At 34.1% G+C, this 26,146-nt stretch overlaps 3 protein-coding genes across 4 annotated transcripts; 1 reads left to right on the forward strand and 2 right to left on the reverse strand.

Moving 5' to 3' along the window:
- Positions 1–3,845: 3,845 nt before the first annotated feature.
- On the reverse strand, positions 3,846–4,844 carry LOC135139746 (putative ATPase N2B). The gene has a single exon (XM_064070074.1). The coding sequence runs from the start codon at positions 4,842–4,844 to the stop codon at positions 3,846–3,848; it is 999 nt and encodes a 332-aa protein (XP_063926144.1).
- Positions 4,744–26,135, reverse strand: LOC135139734 (helicase POLQ-like). Of its 2 annotated transcripts, XM_064070058.1 has the most exons (14): positions 26,055–26,135; positions 25,650–25,777; positions 18,614–19,533; positions 18,289–18,562; positions 18,025–18,227; positions 8,736–8,881; positions 8,562–8,686; positions 7,839–8,516; positions 7,631–7,788; positions 7,487–7,582; positions 7,014–7,436; positions 6,880–6,968; positions 4,995–5,149; positions 4,744–4,908 (listed from the first exon to the last, which is right to left on the reverse strand). In XM_064070058.1, the coding sequence occupies exons 2-14, from the start codon at positions 25,759–25,761 to the stop codon at positions 4,844–4,846; spliced, it is 3,444 nt and encodes a 1,147-aa protein (XP_063926128.1). In that variant the 5' UTR covers positions 25,762–25,777; positions 26,055–26,135; the 3' UTR covers positions 4,744–4,843. The 2 variants fall into 2 exon arrangements, with proteins under 2 accessions (XP_063926128.1, XP_063926127.1); XM_064070057.1 differs by lacking the exon at positions 26,055–26,135 and having other exon boundaries at positions 25,650–25,960.
- LOC135139738 (ribosomal RNA-processing protein 8-like) lies at positions 5,333–6,844 on the forward strand. The gene is made up of 4 exons (XM_064070065.1): positions 5,333–5,460; positions 5,601–6,265; positions 6,316–6,552; positions 6,603–6,844. The coding sequence occupies exons 1-4, from the start codon at positions 5,395–5,397 to the stop codon at positions 6,811–6,813; spliced, it is 1,179 nt and encodes a 392-aa protein (XP_063926135.1). The 5' UTR covers positions 5,333–5,394; the 3' UTR covers positions 6,814–6,844.
- Positions 26,136–26,146: the final 11 nt, after the last annotated feature.

Consider the following 26,146-nt stretch of genomic DNA (forward strand, 5'->3'; position numbering starts at 1 on the left):
CCTATTTTCTCAGAGGATATGTCATTTGCCATAGTCAGTCTTATCTTACCAAGTACTAGCCCCGCCCACCCGCCCCCTATTTTCTCAGAGGATATGTCATTTGCCAAAATCAGTCTTATCTTACCAAGTACTAGCCCCGCCCACCCACCCCCTATTTTCTCAGAGGATATGTCATTTACCAAAATCAGTCTTATCTTACCAAGTACTAGCCCCGCCCACCCGCCCCCTATTTTCTCAGAGGATATGTCATTTGCCATAGTCAGTCTTATCTTACCAAGTACTAGCCCCGCCCACCCGCCCCCTATTTTCTCAGAGGATATGTCATTTGCCAAAATCAGTCTTATCTTACCAAGTACTAGCCCCGCCCACCCACCCCCTATTTTCTCAGAGGATATGTCATTTGCCATAGTCAGTCTTATCTTACCAAGTACTAGCCCCGCCCACCCGCCCCCTATTTTCTCAGAGGATATGTCATTTGCCATAGTCAGTCTTATCTTACCAAGTACTAGCCCCGCCCACCCGCCCCCTATTTTCTCAGAAGATATGTCATTTGCCAAAATCAGTTTTATCTTACCAAGTACTAGCCCCGCCCACCCACCCCCTATTTTCTCAGAGGATATGTTATTTGCCAAAGTCAGTCTTATCTTACCAAGTACTAAAGCGCCCACCCGCCGCCGTATGAAGTACAAATGTAAACGCCTTCCCTCTTCTCTACACCAATGAAATGGTTTAATGAGGAGGAGCTTCTAATAGTAGGAGGAGCTTCGATAATATTATTTTCTAAATACATATAATTCTCACGTCTGATATGCTGATAATTTGGTTAAATTTATCTATTTTCTCCCCAACGGTTTAACAGATTTGTCCAAGGTTCTAATAAGATAATAATGTTGACATTAATTAACAATATTGGAACTGGTCACTAGAATCAAGAGTGGGGTGGGTGGGCGGTGCAATTGCTTTCTTAGACTCTGAAGAAAAAAGGTAAACTTAGCTCCGCCCATCCCTTCCTTTATTTCACTGACTTCATATTTTATTTAGTGTAAAATAGGAGTTAAATTCTGAATAAACAAGCGGTAGAATCTAAGATTTTAAAACAAAGTAAAAACTAGCCCCACCCACCCACCCCTACTCCGTTTTAATGGCTTATTTTATTGACTCTGACACAGAATTTGGATTTCATATGGACAAATATAGAATCTAGAACTACTTTTTTTTCAATGAAATTTTATTTTTATTCGAGAAACGACTGCTGTATCATCCGAGGTACAAGAGTAAACAATACTCCTCTTCTTCGAACCAATGAAATGATTTATTAAGGTGGAGCTTCTGCTAGTGGGAGGAGCAATATTGCTTTTTAAATATAATTCTCACGTCTGATATGATTATTTAACACGTCCGGAATATTTTCCACACTATTTATTTACAGTTCATCTACTTTTTCAGCAACGGTTTACCAAATTTGCCGAACATCCTAATAAGATAATAACGCAGCCATTAACTAATAATATTAAGGGTGGTCACCAGAATCAAGAGTGGGGTGGGTGGGCGGGGTAAACTTACCTTATAAGAAAAGGTAAACTTAGCTCCGCCCACCTCCTTTCTCAATCTCACTTGTTTAATATTTTATTAACTGCAAAATAGACATTGAATTCTGAACTGATAAGCGATAGAATCTACGATTTAAAACAAAGTAAAAACTAGCCCCATCCACCCACCCCTACTCTATTTTGATGACCCATTTTATTGGCTCTGAAGCGGAAGTTGGATTTTATGTTAATAAATAATAGAATCCACGTCCACATTATAATTAAATAAAATTTTAATTTTTAATGGAAAAACGACTGCCGTATCATGAGGTACACATGTAAACGCCTCCCTTCTTCTCTAAACCAATGAAAATGGTTTAATGAGGAGCTTCTGATAGGGGGAGGAGCATCGAAAATATTATTTTCTAAATACAAATAATTCTCACGTCTGACATGCTGATGTAACAACCGCTTAATTACAATGCCACAAAATTTGTTTAAATTTATCTGTTTTCTTCATAACGGTTTAACTGATGTGTCCAAAATTATAATAAGATAATAATGTTGTCATTAATTAACAATATTGGAAGTGGTCACTAGAATCAAGAGTGGGGTGGGTGGGCGGGGCAATTGCTTTCTTAGACTCTGGCGAAAAAAGGTAAATTTAGCTCCGCCCACTCCCTTCCTTTATTTCACTGACTTTATATTTTATTTAATGTAAACGTGGAGTTGAATTCTGAATGGACAAGCGGTAGAATCTAAGATTTAAAACAAAGTAAAAACTAACCCCACCCACCCACCCCTACTCCGTTTTGATGACCCATTTTATTAGCGGAAGTTGGATTTTATATTAATAAACAATAGAATCCAGGTCTACATTATAATTAAATACAATTTTAATTTGTAATTGAAAAACCAATGAAATCATTTAATAAGGTGGAGCTTCTACTAGTGGGAGGAGCCTTGGTAATATTGCTTTTTAAATATAATTCTCACGTCTGATATGCTTATTTAACACGAACGGAATATTTTCCACACAATTTATTTACAATTCATCTACTTTTTCAGCAACGGTTTACCAAATTTGCGAAGATCCTAATAAGATAATAACGTAATCATCAATTAAGAATATTAAGGGTGGTCACTAGAATCAAGAGTTGGGTGGGTGGGCGGGGCTATTGTTTGCTTCCAAGATAAGACTGTAGAAAAGATAAACTTAGCTCCGCCCACCTCCTTTGTCCATCTCACTTATTTACTATTAACTGTGAAATAGAAATTGAATTGTGAACAGACAAGCGGTAGAATCTAAGATTTAAAACAAAATAAAAACTAGCCCCACCCACCCACCCCTACTCCGATTTGATGACCCATTTTATTGGCGGTGACACAGAAGTTGGATTTTATGTTGACAGTCAATAGAATTTAGGATTATATTTTTTTAAATAAAATTTTAATTTTTATTCGAAAAATGACTTTGCCGTTAGCTTTTACATATAATTCCGGGCCAATGAAATGACTTATCAAGGTGGGGCCTATGCTAGTGGGAGGAGCATCCGTAATATGGCTTTTTAAATATAATTCTCACGTCTGATATGGTTATTTAACACCCACTTAATATTTTCCAAAAAATTTGTCTACAATTTATTTATTTTATCTCTCAGCACGTCGAGATCTACATTCCTGAATTTTTTGAGAATTTTTAGACAACTTTTTCAAAAATGAAATTTTCCCCTGGACAAATGTCGACCAATTTTCGACGAAATTTTGGAAATTTAAGTAAATACATTCTGCAAAAACGATTAAAGTTATCGAAGAAATGAGGTCGAAAGTGACTTCGGAGGCCCGAAATCTACAAGAAAAGTATTTAGTAAAATTTCGAAAATTTTTTCGAAAATTGGTCGTAATTTGTGGTAGGGTTTTTTAAATTCGATAAAAGGTGGTAAATTTACCTAAAATCCTACCTGAACATGGTTTTTCTATGAAAAAATCCAACTCAAACACAACACAGACACCATTTTGAACAAACTTGGTTTTGAAGTTGGCTCGATCTGTCAAAGTTGTTATGTTACCAACCAAAAATAAAAAAATCGAGAAATCGAAAATTTGAAAAATTGTTTACAATTTTGAATTCTTTAGCTTACGCTCGGTAAAAAGACGAAATAAAAAGGCAACATTACTAAAAAAAAGACAGTTTATTTAAATAACTTAAAATAATAATTTCAATTAATAGAGACAACAAAATAAAATATATAGAGTGTACACTTTAAGTACTTAACAATTATGTGAATACTGTGCATCTACCAACGCTCATTTCGTTCACCTCTTGCCATCCTTCTTCCAATAATCATCAGTTTGCATTTCCGTCAATCGCGACAGCGTCCGATCGAACGCAAAAATCTCCTCATCCCCTGTGAAAATATTAGCAGTGGCGTCCTCCTTCCCGATTTTAAGATCGTCCATCAACATCCTGCTTTCGTCGCTAATAACATCGTCGGGGATCTGTCTCAAAAAAAGATCTCTAATGGCAACATCAGCAGTTATTATAACTTTAGTCCTGTGGTCGTAAAACGCATCAATCAACGTGATAAATCGCCTCGCTTGCGACTTCATTTTCAAACTCATTTGGGGCACATCTCGAATGATAATAGTGTGAAAGAACTGCGCCAAGTGCAGATAATCGTTAGCTCCGACGGGCCGATCGCATAGCTCTTCGAACGAAGTCTCCAGCACGCCCCCACAAGCCCTCCTAAAGGTCACGTCCCTGCCTTGGATATTAAAAGTGCGACTGCGCACAACGTCGTTCTCTTTTGAACACAGAAACTTAAAAATCTGCTTAATCGGATCCAGCTTGTGTTCAGACTTGACGAAGTAGTTTGATTTGGTGCTTTGCCCCTTCAATCTGTAGTCAATCCCCGACTCCAGACTGATAATCTCACAATGATCCTTCAGGACTTGAATAAAAGGAACAAAATTCGACCTCTGCAGCCCGTTCTTGTACAAATCGTCCGGCTGCCGATTACTCGTCGCCACCATCATAATCCCGTTCTTGAACAACTCCGTAAACAACCGCTTCAAAATCATAGCGTCGGCAATATCCGTCACTTGAAACTCGTCGAAACAAATCATCCAGGCTTTCTCGCTGATGCGCTCCGCCACCGGCGGGATCGGGTCAAACGGCTTGGAATCCCGATCCGAGAAATCCCTCACCACTTCCTTTTTCGTTTCGTGGATTTTCTGGTGCACGTCCACCATGAATTCGTTGAAATGAACTCGAGATTTTTTCTCAATATCACAGGTCTGGTAGAATAGGTCCATCAGCATGGTTTTGCCGCCCCCCACGGCTCCGTAGATGTACAGACCTTTTGGGGCTCTCTTGCGGCTAGAAAAAAGTTTGCTTAACAAGTTCTTTTCTGGGGGTCGATAGGTTTTCGTTTCCTCAAAGATTCGCTGAAGAGAGTTACCTACTTTGAGCTGGAGCTCGTCGCGGAAGAGGGTGCCGGAGTCGATTTTTTCGTTGATTGCCGCCATGGGGCCTTTGTAGAGTATGAGCGATGTGGAGAAGGGGCAACGGTGGGGCTTGCGGCCGGTGGTGCTCAAAATTCGTAACATATTGACGAACACTGGACAGTTGGAACGGTAAACTAAGCGTCAGTATTTAATTTTCTCTAATGGATTTTTGGTTTTCTTACTGAGTAACTGGTATGGGAACATCGGTTTTTAATTCATTTTTAGTTTCCCTTTACGTAATTCCATTTTGGGGTTAGCTGTCCGGGATTGGTGGCATTTGACAGTTGACAATTGAGTGACTTTAGACACCGCGTGTGTGGTCGATTCTTTTTAAATTATTTATAATTTTGTTTGTACAATGTTCCAAGTGGCAAAGTTTGACCGAAATAATGAAGCCGACTCTGTCTGCAAAGAGTTGTTTAAGGTAAGAAATGTGAAACATCGACGTAAAATTTGTCAAGTTTTGAGGTTATGTAGCACACACGCCGGTGCCTAAAATCACAGAAAATATATACAGCGTGACCCTAAAAATTTCGCGTAACGCAATATGTCAATATTTTACAGGCAAAAATTCAGTCTTCAAAGAAAGAAACGAAAATAAAGAAGGGAAAAATAAGTAAAAAGAGTCCAAAGAAGAAGAATGCGTTTAAAAAGAACGACAAAATTAAAGATGAAATCAAAAACATACTAAATAACAATTCGGGCTTGGTGCATCAAACGAAAATCAAAAGAAAAAAGAAAAAGCCTCAGGTCCACCAAGATAAACGAGTAGAACCAAAAATGAACACACCAATTTTCGCTACACAAAATAAACAAGAGTCAAATACTCACACAGGACGTGTCAAGAAGCAAAAACGAAAAAAGAAAAAGCGACAACAAAAAGAAGAAACAACGACAGATGAGACTAATAAAAAACCACTTACACCAAAACAACGGAAAAATAAAGAATTAAATGAAAAACTTTTGAAAACATTACAAACTCCACCTGAAACAAAGAAACACCAGAAATCAAGGGACCTGTCTTTACGAGAAAGAATGATGCAGCGACTTCAAGCCGCCAGATTTAGATACATCAATGAGCAGATTTATTCCAATGACAGCAAAGAAGCGCAAAAATTGTTTAAAGACGACCCGGACGCATTTACAGCCTACCACGAAGGGTACAGACAACAAGTCAATAAATGGCCGCTCAACCCACTAGACGAAATCATTAAAAACATCCAGCAGTTGTGTGTACACGTCACATATTTTAGAATTCTAACTTATCGCTACTTTTCAGACCTAAAACATTCGTCGTTGCTGATTTCGGTTGCGGCGACGCGAAATTGGCGCAGTCGGTTGTACAAAAAGTCCACTCTTTTGATTTGGTTGCTGCTAATAATGACGTCATACCGTGTGACATGGCACACGTACCTTTACAACCTTCAAGTATCGACGTGGCCGTGTTTTGTTTATCTTTGATGGGGACAAACTTGCACGAATATCTCCTGGAAGCCAACCGAGTTTTAAAACCCGGGTAAATTTCGTTGTTCGCTTTTTAATAAAGTTTAACTTGCGTTGTTTCAGAGGGATTTTGAAAATCGCAGAAGTCGAAAGTCGGTTCGACGACGTGCAACAATTTATCGAAGCCGTGGAACGCTTCCGCTTCAAAAACACTTTCAAAGACCTGTCCCACGACTTGTTCTACTTTCTGGACTTCAAAAAGGAGTCAAATATCAAAAACAAGAAACGTCTGCCAACGCTTAGTTTAAATCCTTGTTTGTATAAAAAACGGTAACACTTATTCTATCAAAAACAGTTATTGCGAAATTCGAAAATACAAAAAAACTAAGATAATACTGACTGGTTGAAGAACGGTTTCGGATTTTCGACACCGTCGAGCACATCCTCTGCTTCCTCCCTCAAGTTTTCCACTTTCTCCAGAAGCAACATCTGCAAACACACGGTTATAAATTGAATTTTTGCAAAACGGTGTACCTTAGCAGCCGCGATCATTTGTTTAGCGACTCTCCTCGGCATGTGCTCTATATTTTCCACTAGACTTTCCACACTTGCTGCCGCTATACTCCGGATGCTTTTATACCCGGCGTTGAATAGCTGCCTCGCCCGACTCTGTTTGACAGCCGGTAACTCCATCAACGGCAGCAACTCCCTGACACAACAGTGCGACAACCTTTGGTTCATACCTTTGAGAAGACTAGCGAAAGTCCAAAACTCCTCCAACTCCTCACAAAAATGTACAACGTTGGACGCAAAAGTGGCAGCACTGGTGATTAGATTTTGCACGATCCCTCGATTAATTTGGAATTTTTCGGAAACCTCAAACACGGGTTTTTCGTTCCATAGGTCGTACAACATCAAAGTTAAATAAAATCGGTTTAAGATGCGTTCAGAAACGTTCTACAAGTAAGTGCGTTAAGTAACTACAATGACAAAACATACTAAGTTACTTTGATTGGTTGATTGGCCAATAGTTTCATGGCTACGGCGTCGTCTATACCCAGAATTCGCGCAGTGTGAAGCTCGTTCGGGCCAAGTTTACAATACTACAACGACAAAACAGTGAAAAAGTCAAAAATAACGTAATAAATTACGATATTGTAGTAGTCGTTCTTATTTGGTTTAATTTGTTCAGCGAGGTCATACGGGGTGACTAGAAACAACAAATGTAGACAATCTAGTAACACGAGATTCTTCTGCGCTTCGTAAAGATCGTCGTACAGTAAGTGTGCCCTTGACAACTCAAAATTCCCTAAAAATGACGTTCACTTGACGTTACAAACCAATGTTGCCACACCTCACCTTTGATGGCCGCGCAACCTAGCTTACTTATAACTAATTTACTATCACTTTTCAGAACAATTTTTCTTTTTTTAGTAGTAAGTTGCTCCAAAGTGTCACAGAAACTGGAATTCCCCGAGGTGTCCATTTTAACTGTGACGTCACAACTGATGTGATTCTCCGACTTCGACAAATCCGCTTCTTGTAGCGCACCCAGTTTAAACAAATCGCTCAGTACTTTGTCAGTTAACTTTTTCAAGTTGACACTTAAACGCTCACTCTGTATATTCAACAAGCTGCATTTTGAGACCGCTTGCAACTCCGCTCTAGTTGTTGCAATCCCCAGACTTATACAACTCAGAAGTAGGTGTCTTAACCCTCTTCCTGTGTTTTCGTGCATGCTGGATAGCGCTTCGTCCATAGGTGACTGCAGCAATTTTTTAACTTTAGGCAAATCCGTGCAACTACAAATTAAAATACTGTCTCCTGTTTCGCCTAGTCCGGCCCTGCCAGCCCGTCCCACCATTTGTTTATACTTCGACAGACTTATAAAGTCCCTACCGACGTAAGGCTGCCTCAAAATAACCCTCTTAGCTGGTAAATTCACCCCCGCTGCTAAAGTCGAAGTGCAACAAATAACAGAAATGATTCCTGCTCGAAAGGCGTCTTCTATAACCTTGCGCTCCTCGTTGGTTAAACCTGAAACCACGAACTACATTGTGTACTCAAACCCCGGCGCAATACCTGAGTGGTGGTACGCAATACCCAGCTGAATCGACACGCTAAATATTTTACACAAAGCCCCTCCTTCGTCCCTCAACGCGTACTTAATTTGCTCCTTTTCCTCTTTTTTGTGGTCCAGCAACTTCCTGAAACCGTCGCTGTTACTAGTAGCCACGCCCAGCCCCGCCCCCTTACTTATCCACCAATCGGGACAACAAATACGCCACGTTTTCGCAATTCTTCTTTGAAGCACAAAAAATGAGACAGGAGTCCTGAGGGATCACTTCCTTGACTAAGGCGCCCAGTTTGTCAGGATCGACGCTGTTGACGCTAGCCGGAAACTGAATTTTGATTGGAAAGTGGGATTTATAAACTTGCAGTGGCTGTTCCCGCTGACGTTGCCAAGTTGCCGTTGATAGTAACTTTTTTTACCATTTTAGATATGTTTTAAGTTTCTTCTTGTCGAAATAAGTCTACACATATTAAGAAAAAAAAGGAAAAATGGAGCCCCGCCCACCCACCCTATCTCTATTGTGATGAATTTTTTATTCGTTGCCAGATCTAGGGGCGGGGCTTAATTGCAGGATCCATTTTTGTCTACTAGACATTTTAAACATGTTTTAAGTTTCTTGTTCTGAAAAGACGACTACGTATATTAAGAAAAAAGGCAAAATATAAGCCCCGCCCACCCGCCCTATTGCAATTCTGATGATTTTTTTTATTCGTCGTGAGCCAAAGGGGCGGAGCCTAATTGCAAAATCCGTATTTCCTGACAAAAATTTACCATTTTAAATGTGTTTCAAGTTTCTAAGAATAAAAAAAATCATCACAATTGAGATGGGGTGGGCGGGCGGGGTTTATATTTTGTCTCTTTTTCTTAATGTACATAGTATTTTTTTAACAACACGATACTTAAAAACGTATTCTTAATTTGTTGTCAAGAAATAATTATTTTGCAGTTAAGCTCCGCCCTCTTGGTTCACGGTGAATAAAAAAAAATCATTAGAATTGAGATAGGGCGGGTGGGCGGTCTTACATTTTGCCTCTTTGTTTTAATACATGTTTAAAATGGTAAATTTATATAGGGAAACATCGATTTTGCGATTACGCCCCGCCCTTCGATCTGACAACCACTGAAAAATTCATCACGAATTGAGAACGAGGCGGATGGGTGGGGCTTCTCTTTTGGTTTTCTTTTTTAATTAATACATTTAGGATTTTTGTTTGTATAACACGATTACTTAAGAACATATTTCACACGGTAATTTCTCGTAGAAAACTAAGAATTTTGCAATTAAGCTCCATCCCTCGGCTTAGGACGAATAAAGAAAAATATCAGAATTGAGATAGGGCGGGTGGGCGGGGCTTATATACATGTATATTTTTTCTTAATATACATAGCCATCTTTTTACAACAAGAAGTTTAGAACATAAAAAAAAATATGGATTTTGCAATTATGGGGCGGAGCCTAATTGCAAAATCGATGTTTCCTTATACAAATTTTTCATTTTAAACATGTGCATGTTTCGATTTTTCGATTCCTCGTTTTTTCTAATTTTTTCACTTTTCGGCTTTTCGATTTTCCGAATTTTCATTTCAATTTTGGAATTTTTTAATTTCTCCATTTTTTAGTTTTTTGATTCTTCAATTTTTCAATTTATCCACTTTTCAAATTTGGAATTTTTCGTTTTTTCTACTTTTCGGTTTTTCAATTTTAAAGTTTTAGATTTTTAATTCCTCGGTTTTTTTATGTTTCGATGTCTCAATTTCTCGAGTTCTCAGTTCCTCGATATATCAATTTTTTAATTTTTCGAATTTTCTATTTTTTTATATTTCAATAGTATTTAATTTTTCAGTTTTTAAATTTAACATTTCTGAGTTTAATTTATTCGACTTGTAAAATTTTGGATTTTTCGTTTCCTCAATTTTTCAACTTCACGGTTTATTTATTTTTCGACTCTTCGGCTTTCAATTTTTCTGTTTTTCAATTTTTTGATGTTTCGATTTTTCGAATTCTCAGTTTTATATTTCTCGAAACAAGTTTCATGTTGTGAAAAGAAGTCAACACATTGAAACAAAAAGGCAAAACGTAGCCCCGCCCACCCGCCCACTCTTAATTGTGATGACTTTTTTTTATTCGCCGTGAACCAAAGGGCGGAGCTTAACTGCAAAATACCTATTTCTTTACAACAAATTAAAAACATGTTTTTGAGTATCGTGTTGTTCAAAGAATACTATGTATATTCAGGAAAAATGGCAAAATATAAACCCCGCCCACCCACCCCATCTCAATTGTAATGATTTTTGTATTCTTAGAAACTTAAAACACGTTTAAAATGGTAAATTTTTGTACGGAAATATGGATTTTGCAATTAGGCTCCGCCCCTAGGTCTGGCAACGAATGAAAACTTCATTATTATTTAGATCAGGGCAGGAATGGGTGCGGTTTTAATGTTTCCTTAATATACATAGTATTCTTCGAATGACACGATACTCAAAAACATGTTTTTAATTTCTTGTACAGAAATAACGATTTGGCAGTTAAGCTCCGCCCTCTTGACTCACGACGAATAAAAAAAATCATCAGAATTGAGATAGGGTGGGTGGGTGGGGCTACATTTTGGCTCTTTGTTTTAATATGTGTAGACTTTTTCATAACAAGAAACAAACCATATTTAAAATGGTAAATTTATATAAGGAAACATCGATTTTGCAATTACGCCCCGCCCCTCGATCTGACAACGATTGAAAAATTCATCACGATCGAGATGGGGGCGGGTATGGGTGGGGCTTCTTTTTTGGTTTTCTTTTTTAATTAATACATCCAGGAGTTTACTTTGTATAACAAGATTACTTAAAAATATATTTCACACAGTAATTTCTCGTAGAAAACTAAGGATTTTGCAATTAAGCTCCGCCCCTCGGCATACGACGAATAAATAAAAAATAATCAGAATTGAGACAGGGCGGGTGGGTGGGGCTTATTTATATATTTTTTCTTAATATACATAGCCATCTTTTTACAAGAAGCTTAGAACATAGTTAACATGTTACATTTTTGCAAGGAAATGTAGATTTTGCAATTATGGGGCGGAGCCTAATTGCAAAATCGATGTTTCCTTATACAAATTTTCCGTTTTAAACATGTTCATGTTTCGATTTCTCGTTTTTTCTAATTTTTCGGCTTTCCGATTTTCCGAATTATCAATTTTTCGATGTTCCGATTTATCAATTATTCGATTTCCCAAATTTTCAATTCAATTTTGGAATTTTTTAATTTCTCGATTTTTTAGATTTTTTATTCAATTTTTCAATTTATCCACTTTTCAAATTTGGAATTTTTCGGTTTTTCAATTTTAAACTTTTAGATTTTTAATTCCTCGATTTTTTTAATGTTTCGGTGTCTCGATTTCTCGAGTTCTTCGATATATCAATTTTTGTGTCGAAAAATCTAAAACCTGAAAAATTGAAAAAAAATTGAAGAATCCAGAAACTGAAAGTTTGAGAAATCGAAAATTTGAAAATATAAAACCTGAAAACACCGAAAATTCGAGAAATCAAAAAGTCGAAAAATTAAAGAAATATCGGAAAATGGAGAAATCGATAAATAAAATCGCGAGAAATCCCAAATTAAAGAAAAAACGCGAAATTGAAGAAAAATTATTACAATACTAACTGTTAGAAGTATTAAATTTTATAAAATAACATACTCCTTCATGTAATTTATCAGTTGGGTTTTTACTCTAGCCAACCAGATTTTTGTAAAAAAAATGTGTAATAACATATTACAATTTAATTTTAAAATTGCAAAATTGCTTTGATGTTCAGAAATTCATACAATTTTTCGTGTTGAATTTTTATCCTAGGCATGGAGATTTTGGAAAAAAATCAAAATTGTCCAAGTGTTTTTCGATTTCCCGATTTTTCAAATTCCGACTTTTCAGTTTTAGGATTTTTCGGGGATATGATTCTTCAATTTTTCAATTTCCGATATTTATTAATTGACTTTTCGACTTTTTGATTTTTCCTTTTTTTGATATTCCCATTTCTCGATTTCTCGAATATTCGGTGTTTCGATTGCTCAACGTCTCGATTTGTCGATTTTTCAGTTTTTCAATTCTTCAATTTTTTAATTTTTCGATTTTTCAGGCTTTATATTTTTCAAATTTTCGATTTCTCGATCTTCAATTTTTTTTTTCTATTTTTTAGTTTTTGATTTTCGATACATATTTTAGTTTCAGGATTTTTCAGTTAATCCATTATTTAATTTTTCAATTTTTCGATATTTCAGTTTTTTGATTTTTCAAATTTTCGATTTTTCGACCTTTCCAGTTTTTTCATTCTTTTTCAGTTTTTAAATTTAACATTTTTGAGTTTAATTTATTCGACTTGTAAAATTTTGGATTTTTAGTTTCCCCAATTTTTCAACTTCACGGTTTATTGATTTTTCGACTCTTCGGCTTTCAATTTTTCTATTTTTCAATTTTTTGAAGTTTCGATTTTTCGAATTGTCAGTTTTGTATTTCTCGAAACAAGTTTCATGTTGTGAAAAGAAGTCAGCACATATTGAAACAAAAAGGCAAAACGTAGCCCCGCCCGCCCACCCAATCTCAATTGTGATGACTTTTTTATTCGTCCTGAACCAAGAGGGCGGAGCTTAACTGCAAAATACCTATTTCTTTACAACAAATTAAAAACATGTTTTTGAGTATCGTGTCATTCGAAGAATACTATGTATATTCAAGAAAAATGGCAAAATATAAACCCCGCCCACCCACCCCATCTCAATTGTGATGATTTTTTTATTCTTAGAACTTAAAACACCTTTAAAGTGGTAAATTTTTGTACGGAAATATGGATTTTGCAATTAGGCTCCGCCCCTAGTTCTGGCAACGAATGAAAACTTCATTATTATTTAGATCAGGGGGCTTAATCTTTGGCTTTAACGTTTTCTTAATATACCTAGTATTCTTTGAACAACACGATACTCAAAAACATGTTTTTAATTTCGCGTAGAGAAAAAAGGATTTTGCAGTTAAGCTCCGCCCTCTTGACTCACGACGAATAAAAAAAATCATCAGAATTGAGATAGGGCGGGTGGGCGGGCCTTCTATATATATATTTTTTCTTAATATACATAGCCATCTTTTTACAAGAAGCTTAGAACATATGCAATTATGGGGCGGAGCCTAACTGCAAAATCGATATTTCGTTATACAAATTTTCCATTTTAAACATGTCCATGTTTCGATTTGTCGTTTTTTCTAATTTTTTCACTTTTCGGCTTTCCGATTTTCCGAATTATCAATTTTTAGATGTTCCAATTTATCAAATATCCGATTTCCCAAATTTTCATTTCAATTTTGGAATTTTTTAATTTCTCGATTTTTTAGTTTGATTAAATTTTTCAATTTATCCACTTTTCAAATTTGGAATTTTTCGTTTTTTCTACTTTTCGGTTTTTCAATTTTAAACTTTTAGATTTTTAATTCCTCGATTTTTTTTATGTCTCGATGTCTCAATTTCTCGAGTTCCAGTTCTTCGATATATCAATTTTTTAATTTTTCGAATTTTCTATTTTTTTATTTTTCAATTTTTTGATTTTTCAGTTTTTAAAATTAACATTTTTGCCTTTAATTTATTCGACTTGTAAAATTTTGGATTTTTCGTTTCCTCAATTTTTCAACTTCTCGGTTTTTTGATTTTTCGACTCTTCGGCTTTCAATTTTTCTATTTTTCAATTTTTTGATGTTTCGATTTTTCGAATTCTCAGCTTTAGACTTTTCGGTTGTTCAAATTTTCGGTTTTTAAAATTTTTTATTTTTCGATTTTTTCAATTTTTCAAATTTCCAGTCTTACATTTCTCATGTTGTGAAAAGAACTCAGCACATATTAAAACAAAAAGGCAAAACGTAGCCCCGCCCACCCGCCCAATCTCAATTGTGATGACTTTTTTTATTCGTCCTGAACCAGCTTAACTGCAAAATACCTATTTCTTTAGAACAAATTAAAAACATGTTTTTGAGTATCGTGTTCTTCAAAGAATACTATGTATTAATGTATATTAAGAAAAAAATAAAGCCAAAGATGAGGCCCCACCCATAACCCGCCCCATCTCAATTCTCAATTGTGATGAATTTTTCATTCGTTGTCAGATCGAGGGGCGGGGCTTAATTGCAAGATCCATATTCGTCTACAAGAATTTACCATTTTAAACATGTTTTAAGTTTCTTGTTCTGAAAAGACGACTACGTATATTAAGAAGAAAGGCAAAATATAAGCCCCGCCCACCCACCCTATCTCAATTGTGATGATTTTTTTATTCGTCGTGAGCCAAGAGGGCGGAGCCTAATTGCAAAATCCTGACAAAAATTTACCATTTTAAATGTGTTTCGAGTTTCTAAGAATAAAAAAAATCATCACAATTGAGATGGGGTGGGTGGGCGGGGCTTGTATTTTGTCTTTTTTTTTTTATATACATAGTTTTTTTTTAATAACACGATACTCAAAAACATGTTTTTAATTTCTTATAAAAAATAAATATTTTGCAGTTAAGCTCCGTCCCCTTGATTTACGTCGAATAAAAAAAATCATTACAACTGAGATAGGGTGGGTGGGCGGGCTTACATTTTGCCTCTTTGTTTTAGTATGTGTAGACTCTTCACAACATGAAACTTAAAACATGTTTAAATTGCAAAAATTTACCATTTTAACCATGTTTTAAGTTTCTTGTTGTCGAAATAAGTCTACACATATTAAGAAAAAAAAAAAAAAGGCAAAATGTAGCCCCACCCACCCACCCTATCTCAATTGTGATGATATTTTTATTTGTCGTAAGCCAAGAGGGTGGAGCATAATTGCAAAATCCTTATTTCTCTACAAGAAATAAAAAAACATGTTTTTTCACTAGCAGCCTGGACGCATGCAAATGTCGACTCATTTAGTGGTAGCAAATTCAACTTTTGCTACCACCGGTTCAAAAAGAAAAATTGAGGTTATGTACGCAATGTTTGATGTGATTATTTCTTAAAAAATGAACAAATGTGTGCTACAAACATTACTTGAGTAAACGCATGGTAGTTGGTAGATGGTACAAGATAAAATGATTAACTCAGCGACAAATATAAACGGTTTTCTTTGTGTTGAAGATTTAGATTAAGTTTGATTAGAAATCAAAACAAAATCATGTTGTGTCAAAAAATGGAACGTTTATTTTTCAGTTTATTGTCTTATGGTTTCTACTAGTGAAAAAAATAGTATATTAACCACGGTTGCAAAGCCACTTCTAGACCTCGCACTTAGAGCCCTCGACGCTGCGCGTCTCGGGTTCTAATTTGTGCTCGGTCTAGAATGCTTGGCTCTGCAACCTTGGCTAATAATATACTATTTTGAGTCTCGTGCTGTTCAAAGAATACTATGTATATTAAGAAAAAAACAAGCCAAAAATTAAGCGCCACCCATATCCATCCCAAGCTTGATTGTGACGAATTTTTCATTCGTTCTCAGACCGAGGGGCGGAGCCTAATTGCAAAATCGATATTTCCCTTTACAAATTTACCATTTTAAACATGTTTTAAGTTTCTTGTCGTGAAAAGATGACTACACATGTTAAGAAAAAAAAAGCATAATGTAGCCCCGCCCACCCACCCTATCTCAATTGTGATGATTTTTTTTATTCATCGTGAGCCAAGAAGGCGGGGCTTAACTGCAAAATCCTTATTCTTCCACGAGAAAATTAATTACATTTTGCCTCTTTGTTTTAATATGTGTAGACTTTCTTTTCACAACAAGAAACTTAAACCATGTTTAAAATGGTAAATTTATATAGGGAAACATCGATTTTGCTATTACGCCCCGCCCCTCGGTCTGACAACGATTGAAAAATTCATCACGATTTGAGAACGAGGCGGATGGGTGGGGCTTCTTTTTTGGTTTTCTTTTTTAAATAATACATTTAGTTTTTTTGTATAACACGATTACTTAAGAACATATTTCACACGGTAATTTCTCGTAGAAAACTAAGGATATTGCAATTAAGCTCCGCCCCTCGGCTTGCGACGAATGAAAAAAAATCATCAGAATTGAGACAGGGCGGGTGGGTGGGGTTTATAATATTTTTTTTCTTAATATTCATAGCCATCTTTTTACAACAAGAAGCTTAGAACATAGTTAAAATGTTACATTTTTGCAAGGAAATATGGATTTTGCAATTATGGGGCTGAGCCTAATCGCAAAATCGATGTTTCCTTATACAAATTTTCCATTTTAAACATGTTCATATTTCGATTTTTCGATTTCTCGTTTTTTCACTTTTCGGCTTTTCGATTTTCCGAATTATCAATTTTTCAATTTATCCACTTTTCAAATTTGGAATTTTTCGTTTTTTCTACTTTTCGGTTTTTCAGTTTTAAACTTTTCGATTTTTAATTCCTCGATTTTTTTTATGTTTCGATGTCTCTATTTCTCGAGTTCTCAGTTCCTCGATATATCAGTTTTTTAATTTTTCGAACTTTCTATTTTTTTATTTTTCAATTTTTTGATTTTTCAGTTTTTAAATTTAACATTTTTGAGTTTAATTTATTCGACTTGTAAAATTTTGGATTTTTCGTTTCCTCAATTTTTCAACTTCTCGATTTTTTGGTTTTTCGACTCTTCGGCTTTCAATTTTTCAATTTTATGATGTTTTCGATTTTTTGACTGCTCAGTTTTAGACTTTTCGTTTGTTCAAATTTTCGGTTTTTAAATTTTTTTATTTTTCGATTTTTTCAATTTTTCGGTATTTAAATTTTTCAATTTTCCAATTTTACATTTCTCGAAACAAGTTTCATGTTGTGAAAAGAAATCTGCACATATTAAAACAAAAAGGCAAAATATAGCCCCGCCCAATCTCAATTCTGATGACTTTTTTTATTCGCCGTGAACCAAGAGGGCGGAGCTTAACTGTAAAATACCTCTTTCTTTACAACAAATTAAAAACATGTTTTTGAGTATCATATTATGCAAAGAATACTACGCATATTAAGAAAAAAAGATAAAATATGGACCCCACCCACCCACCCCATCTCAATTGTCATGATTTTTTTATTCTTAGAAACTTAAAACGCGTTTAAAATGGTAAATTTTTGTACGGAAATATGGATTTTGCAATTAGGCTCCGCCCCTAGGTCTGGCAACGAATGAAAACTTCATTATTATTTAGATCAGGACAGGTCTGGGTGGGGCTTTAATGTTTTATTAATGTACATAGTATTATTTGAATGACACGATACTCAAAAACATGTTTTTAATTTCGCGTAGAGAAAAAAGGATTTTGCAGTTAAGCTCCGCCCTCTTGACTCACGACGAATAAAAAAAATCATCAGAATTGAGATAGGGTGGGTGGGTGGGACTACATTTTGCCTTTTGTTTCTGAATATATGTCGACTTATTTCGACACCAAGAAGCAACGTCAGCGGGAACTTCAACGTCATCAGTAAGTTTTACCTTGCTGTCGTCGATCCTCCTCACCACTTTCAACAACTCGTCCTTTTTGTTGTAGCTGATTTTGGCGATTTCAGGGCCGCACTTGACGTACTCGGTCAATTCGACGGGCCTGAAATTTTGAGTGTAGATTTCGGCGTCCAGAAAAGTACATAAATCTTCAACGTTTCCTATAGTTGCACTCATCCCGACGATTTGTACGTCAGCTATATGGAGAGGGTGAAGCTATTATTATTATTTTTATTATTAATGATACGCGATAATCACCTTTAATGAACATCATCTTCGTGAGGAGGGCTTCCAGAGTGGAGCCTCTGCCTTGCTCTCCCACTAGATGCAACTCATCTACTACTATAAGACCGATTTCGTTTATTCTTCCGGTTTCTATGAGACTGTTCAATAAACCTAAGGCTTTTTCAATAGTGGCTATGTATATGGAATTTTTGCGGCGGCGTTTACGAGGGGGGTAAACACCCTTACTGGCCGCATATTCTTCGACTAAGAAATCTAGAGCGACGGCAAAGGGTGACAACCCCCACACCTACAAAAATCGCATCAAAACAACCCCAAAAAACAATCGTCTCTTATTTACCTTCTCCTGTACTATCGCCACATACGGTAAAATAAACAGGGTGTTCCTTTTATAACAAATCACCTCCCTCAACATCAAAATCTCAGCCACTAGAGTCTTCCCCCCACTAGTTGGCAACGCGTAGATCAAATTTCTGCGATTCTTAACTGCAGGAAGATTCAAACACTCGTCTTGCCAGTCATACAACTCCTCGATTCCTTTATACATCATTATAAGTTCCTTGACTCTCAACGGTAACCCATAGAAGGGTCCCGCTTCCACGAACCTAACACCCCCATCATGCACCACCGTCTCGTTTGAAATTTTCGCGGGAACTTTATCCCTGGACATGTTCGCCAAAAACACCTGCTTCAACGCGCTCACAAAACTGGCGTTAATAGAAGACACAGAAACGTCTTTCTGGGTCGCTTCACGCACACTCTTATCCAAACTCACGTTCTGAGTGGCGAACAAATTCTCCAAAATTTTCGTAATGTTTTCGTCGTTTTCGGCCTCGGTGCCGAGACTGCTCACCGAGTGTTCGATTCGGTTGAAGAAGTCCTCGACTTCGCCTCGGTTGCTCTCGTTGAGGAGGTCCCCCAGGTTCTCCGATTTGATTTTCTGGAGGAGGGTGGACTTTTCGCGTTTTTCGGGTTCGATTTTGAGTGAAGTGTCTTCGAATAATTGGGATAATTGACTGGGGGTGGTTTCTATGGTATCGTTGAAGGGGTCGTCTGGGGATTTGGAACGGATGCTAGTGGAGACGGACTTTTCAGTGGCCATTATGATCTGGGTTAGGTTGATATCGTCAAAAAGAGCGTCTTCTAGGGGGTTTTGCTCGATTTTGAATTTTTTGTCGACGGTGTTAAGGTCTTTAGAGTTTAATCTTTTGAGTGATGTGCTTGCGCGAGTGGGGGAATCGTTGTCTTCGTTTTTTGTTCCTTTAAAACAAAACTTTAACTTATATTTTATTGTACTTTAAAGGCGGGGAAGTTTTGACAGTACAATTATGCTGCGCTCATGTTACAATGTAATGACTCAGTATGTCAAAAAAAACTCTTACGGGTACTGACATAACCTATAAAAACTTTATATGTGACATTGTTTTTCGGTACTTTCTAGCAGTACTACATAGTAATAGCAGAGAACATAGAGAAGCGTCATAGTTTAAATTAAATGACGGTTGAGGACCCCTCGACTTATGTTGACAACAGTGTTTTTTCACTTTAATTCAGGTCACATAAATTACAGTTCGTCGTCTGAGAACTTGTTTGATCTACAGACCAGAGCGCACTCAGGCCAATGTCGACTCTAAGCGTTTCGTGGTCTCATACACATCCTAACCGGTTTCGACCATAATTTCTGGACTCTTCAGTTTACTCCTACTTATTATTCAATTTTTGGATTTTACAATTTCTCAATTTTTCAATTTCTCGGTTTTCAGTTTTTCTCTTCAATTTTACGATTTTTAAATATTTCGATTTTTCAATTTTTGACTTTTATAAACTCTTTATTTGTCGATTTTTCAATTTTTCTATTTTTTCAGGTTTCGATATTTTGACTTCACTTTTTTGATTCTCAGTTTTTCGATTCTTTAGATTCTCAGTTTCTGGATATTTCAGTTTTTCTTTCATTTTTCAGTTTTTCGATATTTCAGTTTTGGGATTTTTCAATATTTCTGTTCTTCGACTTTTCCATTTTTAATTTCTCAATTTTTTGGTATTCTAATTTTTCAATATGTAAAATTTTTTATTTTTCGATTTGTCGATTTTTCATTTCAGCTCTTCCATATTTCAATTTTTCAAATGTTTCGATTTCTTAATCTTTCGATTTTTCGACTTCCCGGTTTTAGGTTTTCAGTTTTTCAATTCTTCGGTTTTTAAATTTTAGATTTTTCAGTTTTTTGATATTTTCATTTTTCAAGATATAAAATTTTCGATGTTTTGATTTCTCGATTTTTCATTTCAGTTCTTCGATATTTCCGTTTTTCATGTTTTCGAAAAATGTTTTGATTTCTTAATCAATCGATTTTTCGACTTCCCGGTTATAGATTTTCTGTTTTTCAATTGTCGTTTTTTCAAATTTTCGATTTTTTAATTTTTCAAATTTGACATTTATAAACTGTCAATTTTTCGATTTTTCAATTAATCGATGTTTTGATTTTCCCATTTCTTGTCTTGACTTTCGAGGGTTTCCATATTCCTGTTCTTCAATTCTTTAATTTTTCGATTTTTCAGGTTTTTGATTTTTTATTTTTTTAAGGTTTCAATTTTTCGACTTCACTTTTTGGATTTATCTATTGCTCAATTTTTCGACTTTTTAGGTTCTCAGTTTTTGGATATTAAAATTTTCGGATTATTCAGGTTTTCCATTTTTCAATATTTTGATTTTTCGACTTTTCAATTTTTTGCTTCTGGATTTTTCGATGTGTCGATTTACTTTTTCGATTTTTCAATTTTTAGATTTTTAAATGTTAGATTTTTAAATTTTTTTAGATTTTTCGATTTCTCGATTTTTCATTTCAGTTTTACGATATTTCAATTTTTCAAGTTTTCGAATTTTTCAAATGTTTCGATTTCTTGATCTTTTGCTTTTTCGACTTCCCGGTTTTAGATTTTGTGTTTTTCAATTGTTATTTTGTCAAATTTTGGATTTTTTAATTTTTCAAATTTGACTTTTATCAACTCTCAATTTTTCGATTTTTCAATTAATCGATGTTTTGATTTTCCCATTTCTTGACCTTCCAGTGTTTCCATTTTCCTGTTCTTCCATTCTTTAATTTTTCAGGTTTTTGATTTTTCAATTTTTCGATTTTTTTAAGGTTTCGATATTTTGACTTCACTTTTTTGATTCTCAATTTTTCGATTCTTTAGATTCTCACTTTCTGGATATTTCAGTTTTCTTTCATTTTTCACTTTTTCGATATTTCAGTTTTGGGATTTTTCAATATTTCTGTTCTTCGACTTTTCCATTTTTGACATCTGGATTTTTCGATGTGCCGACTTTTTACTTTTTCGATTTTTAAATTTTAAATTTCTCAATTTTTTGGTATTCTAATTTTTCAATATTTAAAATTTTTGATTTTTCGATTTGTCGATTTTTCATTTCAGCTCTTCCATATTTAAATTTTTCAAATCTTTCGATTTTTCGACTTCCCGGTTTTAGATTTTCTGTTCTTCAATTGTCGATTTTTCAATTCTTCGGTTTTTAAATTTTAGATTTTTCAGTTTTTGGATATTTTCATTTTTCAAGATATAAAATTTTCGATTTTTCGATTTCTCGATTTTTCATTTCAGTTCTTCGATATTTCCGTTTTTCATGTTTTCGAATTTTTCAAATGTTTTGATTTCTTAATCAATCGATTTTTCGACTTCCCGGTTTTAGATTTTGTGTTTTTCAATTGTTATTTTGTCAAATTTTCGATTTTTTAATTTTTCAAATTTGACATTTATAACTGTCAATTTTTCGATTTTTCAATTAATCGATGTTTTGATTTTCCCATTTCTTGTCTTGACTTTCGAGGGTTTCGATATTCCTGATCTTCAATTCTTTAATTTTTCGATTTTTCAGGTTTTTGATTTTTGATTTTTTTCTTTTTTTAAGGTTTCAATTTTTCGACTTCACTTTTTGGATTTATCTATTGCTCAATTTTTCGACTTTTTAGGTTCTCAGTATTTGGATATTAAAATTTTCGGATTATTCAGGTTTTCCATTTTTCAGTTTTTCTTCCATTTTTCAGTTTTTCGATATTTCAGTTTAGGGATTTTTCAATATTTTGATTTTTCGACTTTTCAATTTTTTGCTTCTGGATTTTTCGATGTGTCGATTTACTTTTTCGATTTTTCAATTTTTATATTTTTAAATTTTAGATTTTTAAATGTTAGATTTTTAAATTTTTTTAGATTTTTCGATTTTTCGATTTTTCATTTCAGTTTTACGATTTTTCAATTTTTCAAGTTTTCGAATTTTTCAAATGTTTCGATTTCTTGATCTTTTGCTTTTTCGACTTCCCGGTTTTAGATTTTGTGTTTTTCAATTGTTATTTTGTCAAATTTTGGATTTTTTAATTTTTCAAATTTGACTTTTATCAACTCTCAATTTTTCGATTTTTCAATTAATCGATGTTTTGATTTTCCCATTTCTTGACCTTCCAGTGTTTCCATTTTCCTGTTCTTCAATTCTTTAATTTTTCAGGTTTTTGATTTTTCAATTTTTCGATTTTTTTAAGGTTTCGATATTTTGACTTCACTTTTTTGATTCTCAATTTTTCGATTCTTTAGATTCTCACTTTCTGGATATTTCAGTTTTTCTTTCATTTTTCACTTTTTCGATATTTCAGTTTTGGGATTTTTCAATATTTCTGTTCTTCGACTTTTCCATTTTTGACATCTGGATTTTTCGATGTGCCGACTTTTTACTTTTTCGATTTTTGAATTTTAAATTTCTCAATTTTTTGGTATTCTAATTTTTCAATATTTAAAATTTTTGATTTTTCGATTTGTCGATTTTTCATTTCAGCTCTTCCATATTTCAATTTTTCAAATCTTTCGATTTTTCGACTTCCCGGTTTTAGATTTTCTGTTCTTCAATTGTCGAATTTTCAATTCTTCGGTTTTTAAATTTTAGATTTTTCAGTTTTTGGATATTTTCATTTTTCAAGATATAAAATTTTCGATTTTTCGATTTCTCGATTTTTCATTTCAGTTCTTCGATATTTCCGTTTTTCATGTTTTCGAATTTTTCAAATGTTTTGATTTCTTAATCAATCGATTTTTCAACTTCCCGGTTTTAGATTTTGTGTTTTTCAATTGTTATTTTGTCAAATTTTCGATTTTTTAATTTTTCAAATTTGACATTTATAACTGTCAATTTTTCGATTTTTCAATTAATCGATGTTTTGATTTTCCCATTTCTTGTCTTGACTTTCGAGGGTTTCGATATTCCTGATCTTCAATTCTTTAATTTTTCGATTTTTCAGGTTTTTGATTTTTGATTTTTTTATTTTTTTAAGGTTTCAATTTTTCGACTTCACTTTTTGGATTTATCTATTGCTCAATTTTTCGACTTTTTAGGTTCTCAGTTTTTGTATATTTCAGTTTTCGGATTTTTCAAGTTTTCCATTTTTCAGTTTTTCGATATTTCAGTTTAGGGATTTTTCAATATTTTGATTCTTCGACTTTTCGATTTTTTGCTTCTGGAGTTTTCGATGTGTCGCTTTTTTCACTTTTTTGATTTTTCAATTTTTCGATTGCTTAATCTTTCGATTTTTCGACTTCCCGGTTTTAGATTTTCTGTTTTCAATTGTCGTTTTAAATTTTTCGATTTTTCAATGTTTTGATTTCCCGATTTAAGTTTCCCATTTTTAAGTTTTCTTTCATTTTTCAGTTTTTCGATATTTCAGTTTTGGGATTTTTGACTCCTGGATTTTTCGATGTGTCGATTTACTTTTTCGATTTTTCAATTTTTAGATTTTTAAATTTTTTTAGATTTTTCGATTTCTCGATTTTTCATTTCAGTTTTACGATATTTCAATTTTTCAAGTTTTCGAATCTTTCAAATGTTTCCATTTCTTGATCTTTTGCTTTTTCGACTTCCCGGTTTTAGATTTTGTGTTTTTCAATTGTCATTTTGTCAAATTTTCGATTTTTTAATTTTTCAAATTTGACTTTTATCAACTCTCAATTTTTCGATTTTTCAATTAATCGATGTTTTGATTTTCCCATTTCTTGACCTTCGAGTGTTTCCATTTTCCTGTTCTTCAATTCTTTAATTTTTCAGGTTTTTGATTTTTCCATTTTTCGATTTTTTAAGGTTTCTATATTTCGACTTCACTTTTTAGATATTTCGGTTTTAGGATTTTTCAATATTTCAATTCTTTGGCTTTTCTATTTTTGACTTCTGGGTTTTTCGATGTGTCAACCTTTTTACTTTTTCGGTTTTACAATTTTTGGATTTTTCAATTTTAGATTTTTCAATCTTTTGATGTTTTAATTTTTCAATATTTTTTAATCTTTCTATTTTTCGACTTCCTGATTTTAGATGTTCTGTTTTTCAATTTTTCGATTTGTTAATTTTTCATTCCCGATTTATCGAGATTTGATTGTTCAGGTTTTCGATTTATCAGTTTTTCAATTTTTTATTTTGGCCTATTTCGGTTTCTCAGTTTTCCAGTTTTCCATTTTTTCGTTTTTTGATTTTTCCGCTTTTCCAATTTTTCTACTTTTAACTTTTTGTTAGTCGATTTCTCTATTTTTCGATTTTTCGACTTATAATCTTTCGAATTTTTAAGTTTTTTGATTTCTCGATTTATCGAGATTTGAACTTTTCGATATTTTGATTGTCAATTTCTCAATTTATAAATTGTTTAATTTTTAACTTTTCGACTCCACGATTTCTTTATTTTTCGTTATTCGGTTTTTAAATTTTAGATTTTTGAGTTTTACTTTTTTCGATTTTCTGATGTTTCATTTTTCGATTATTTTTATTTTTCATTTTTTTTCTCACTGTTAATATCATACAAAAATTGTCACTAAAAACATTTAAAAATTCATAGAAAATAGGACACAGTGTTTACAAAACATTTTCCCGAAAAAAATCCATTGGGTTATTACGATTTCAACAATATTCTTAGTTTAAGACGTTTTGCTAGTATAAAACACAAATAAAGAATTAATTCTTAGTTGAACAAAATATGTAAAATCATCTAAATATGTACCAAAAATATTCACTTAGTCGTTATGAAAACCGACCAAACAACTATTTCCCGCAGAAATTATAGTCCAAACCCAACCGAATCGGTCCTGAACGCTTAGAGTCGACATTGGCCTGAGCGCGCTCTGGTCTGTAGATCAAACAAGTTCTCAGGCGACGAGTTGTAGTGAAACAAGTTTTTTTATTGGCATTGACTATTTAAATTTGGCGCTTGAGGACTCCAATGTCAATAAGAGTGGTTTTGCAAAATCAGCCTGTATGTCGCATCTATATTAATCTATGGTAATAGTTCTCTCACGTCCATTGGTCTATTAAATAAATTTGAGACACCTGGTATATTTCTTACCTGTGTTATATTTCTTCAGTGGCAAGACCGGGACTTTGTCACCAGTGTTTTGAAGCAGTTTGCTTTTGGTAGTAGCTTTCATGGTGCCACTTTGGGGTTGGGAGAAATTCATGGTTCGAACATGTTTCCTAACCATCGACAGAAAAAATATTAAAAGACCGAATTTACACAACCATGCTTCTTATTCATGGTACGAATCATCAAACAACATATTTAATAAAGGTATCACAAAATTATCATGCATTATTATTATTATTATCACACAAACAACTTTTGAAAAGGCACTTTTGACAACTTTGACAGACTTGTGCTGCCAACCTAAGCGCACAAAACAAACATTTTGGCCACCTAGTTAAAACCATTAACGTATTTTTTAACTAAATACAACAATACAACGTTTATTACCTCTATTTCTGTCTCAAAAACAACAATTTAATTTTTATAAACTATTTCGTCCCACTTTCGACTTTCCATCGACAAAAAAGTTGGCAGCCCGA

The sequence above is a fragment of the Zophobas morio genome, unplaced genomic scaffold (assembly GCF_036711695.1).
Source record: "Zophobas morio isolate AGI-343-1 ecotype UQ-CSIRO unplaced genomic scaffold, CSIRO_AGI_Zmor_V1 ptg000033l, whole genome shotgun sequence".
In the NCBI taxonomy this organism is placed as follows: Eukaryota; Metazoa; Arthropoda; class Insecta; order Coleoptera; family Tenebrionidae; genus Zophobas; species Zophobas morio.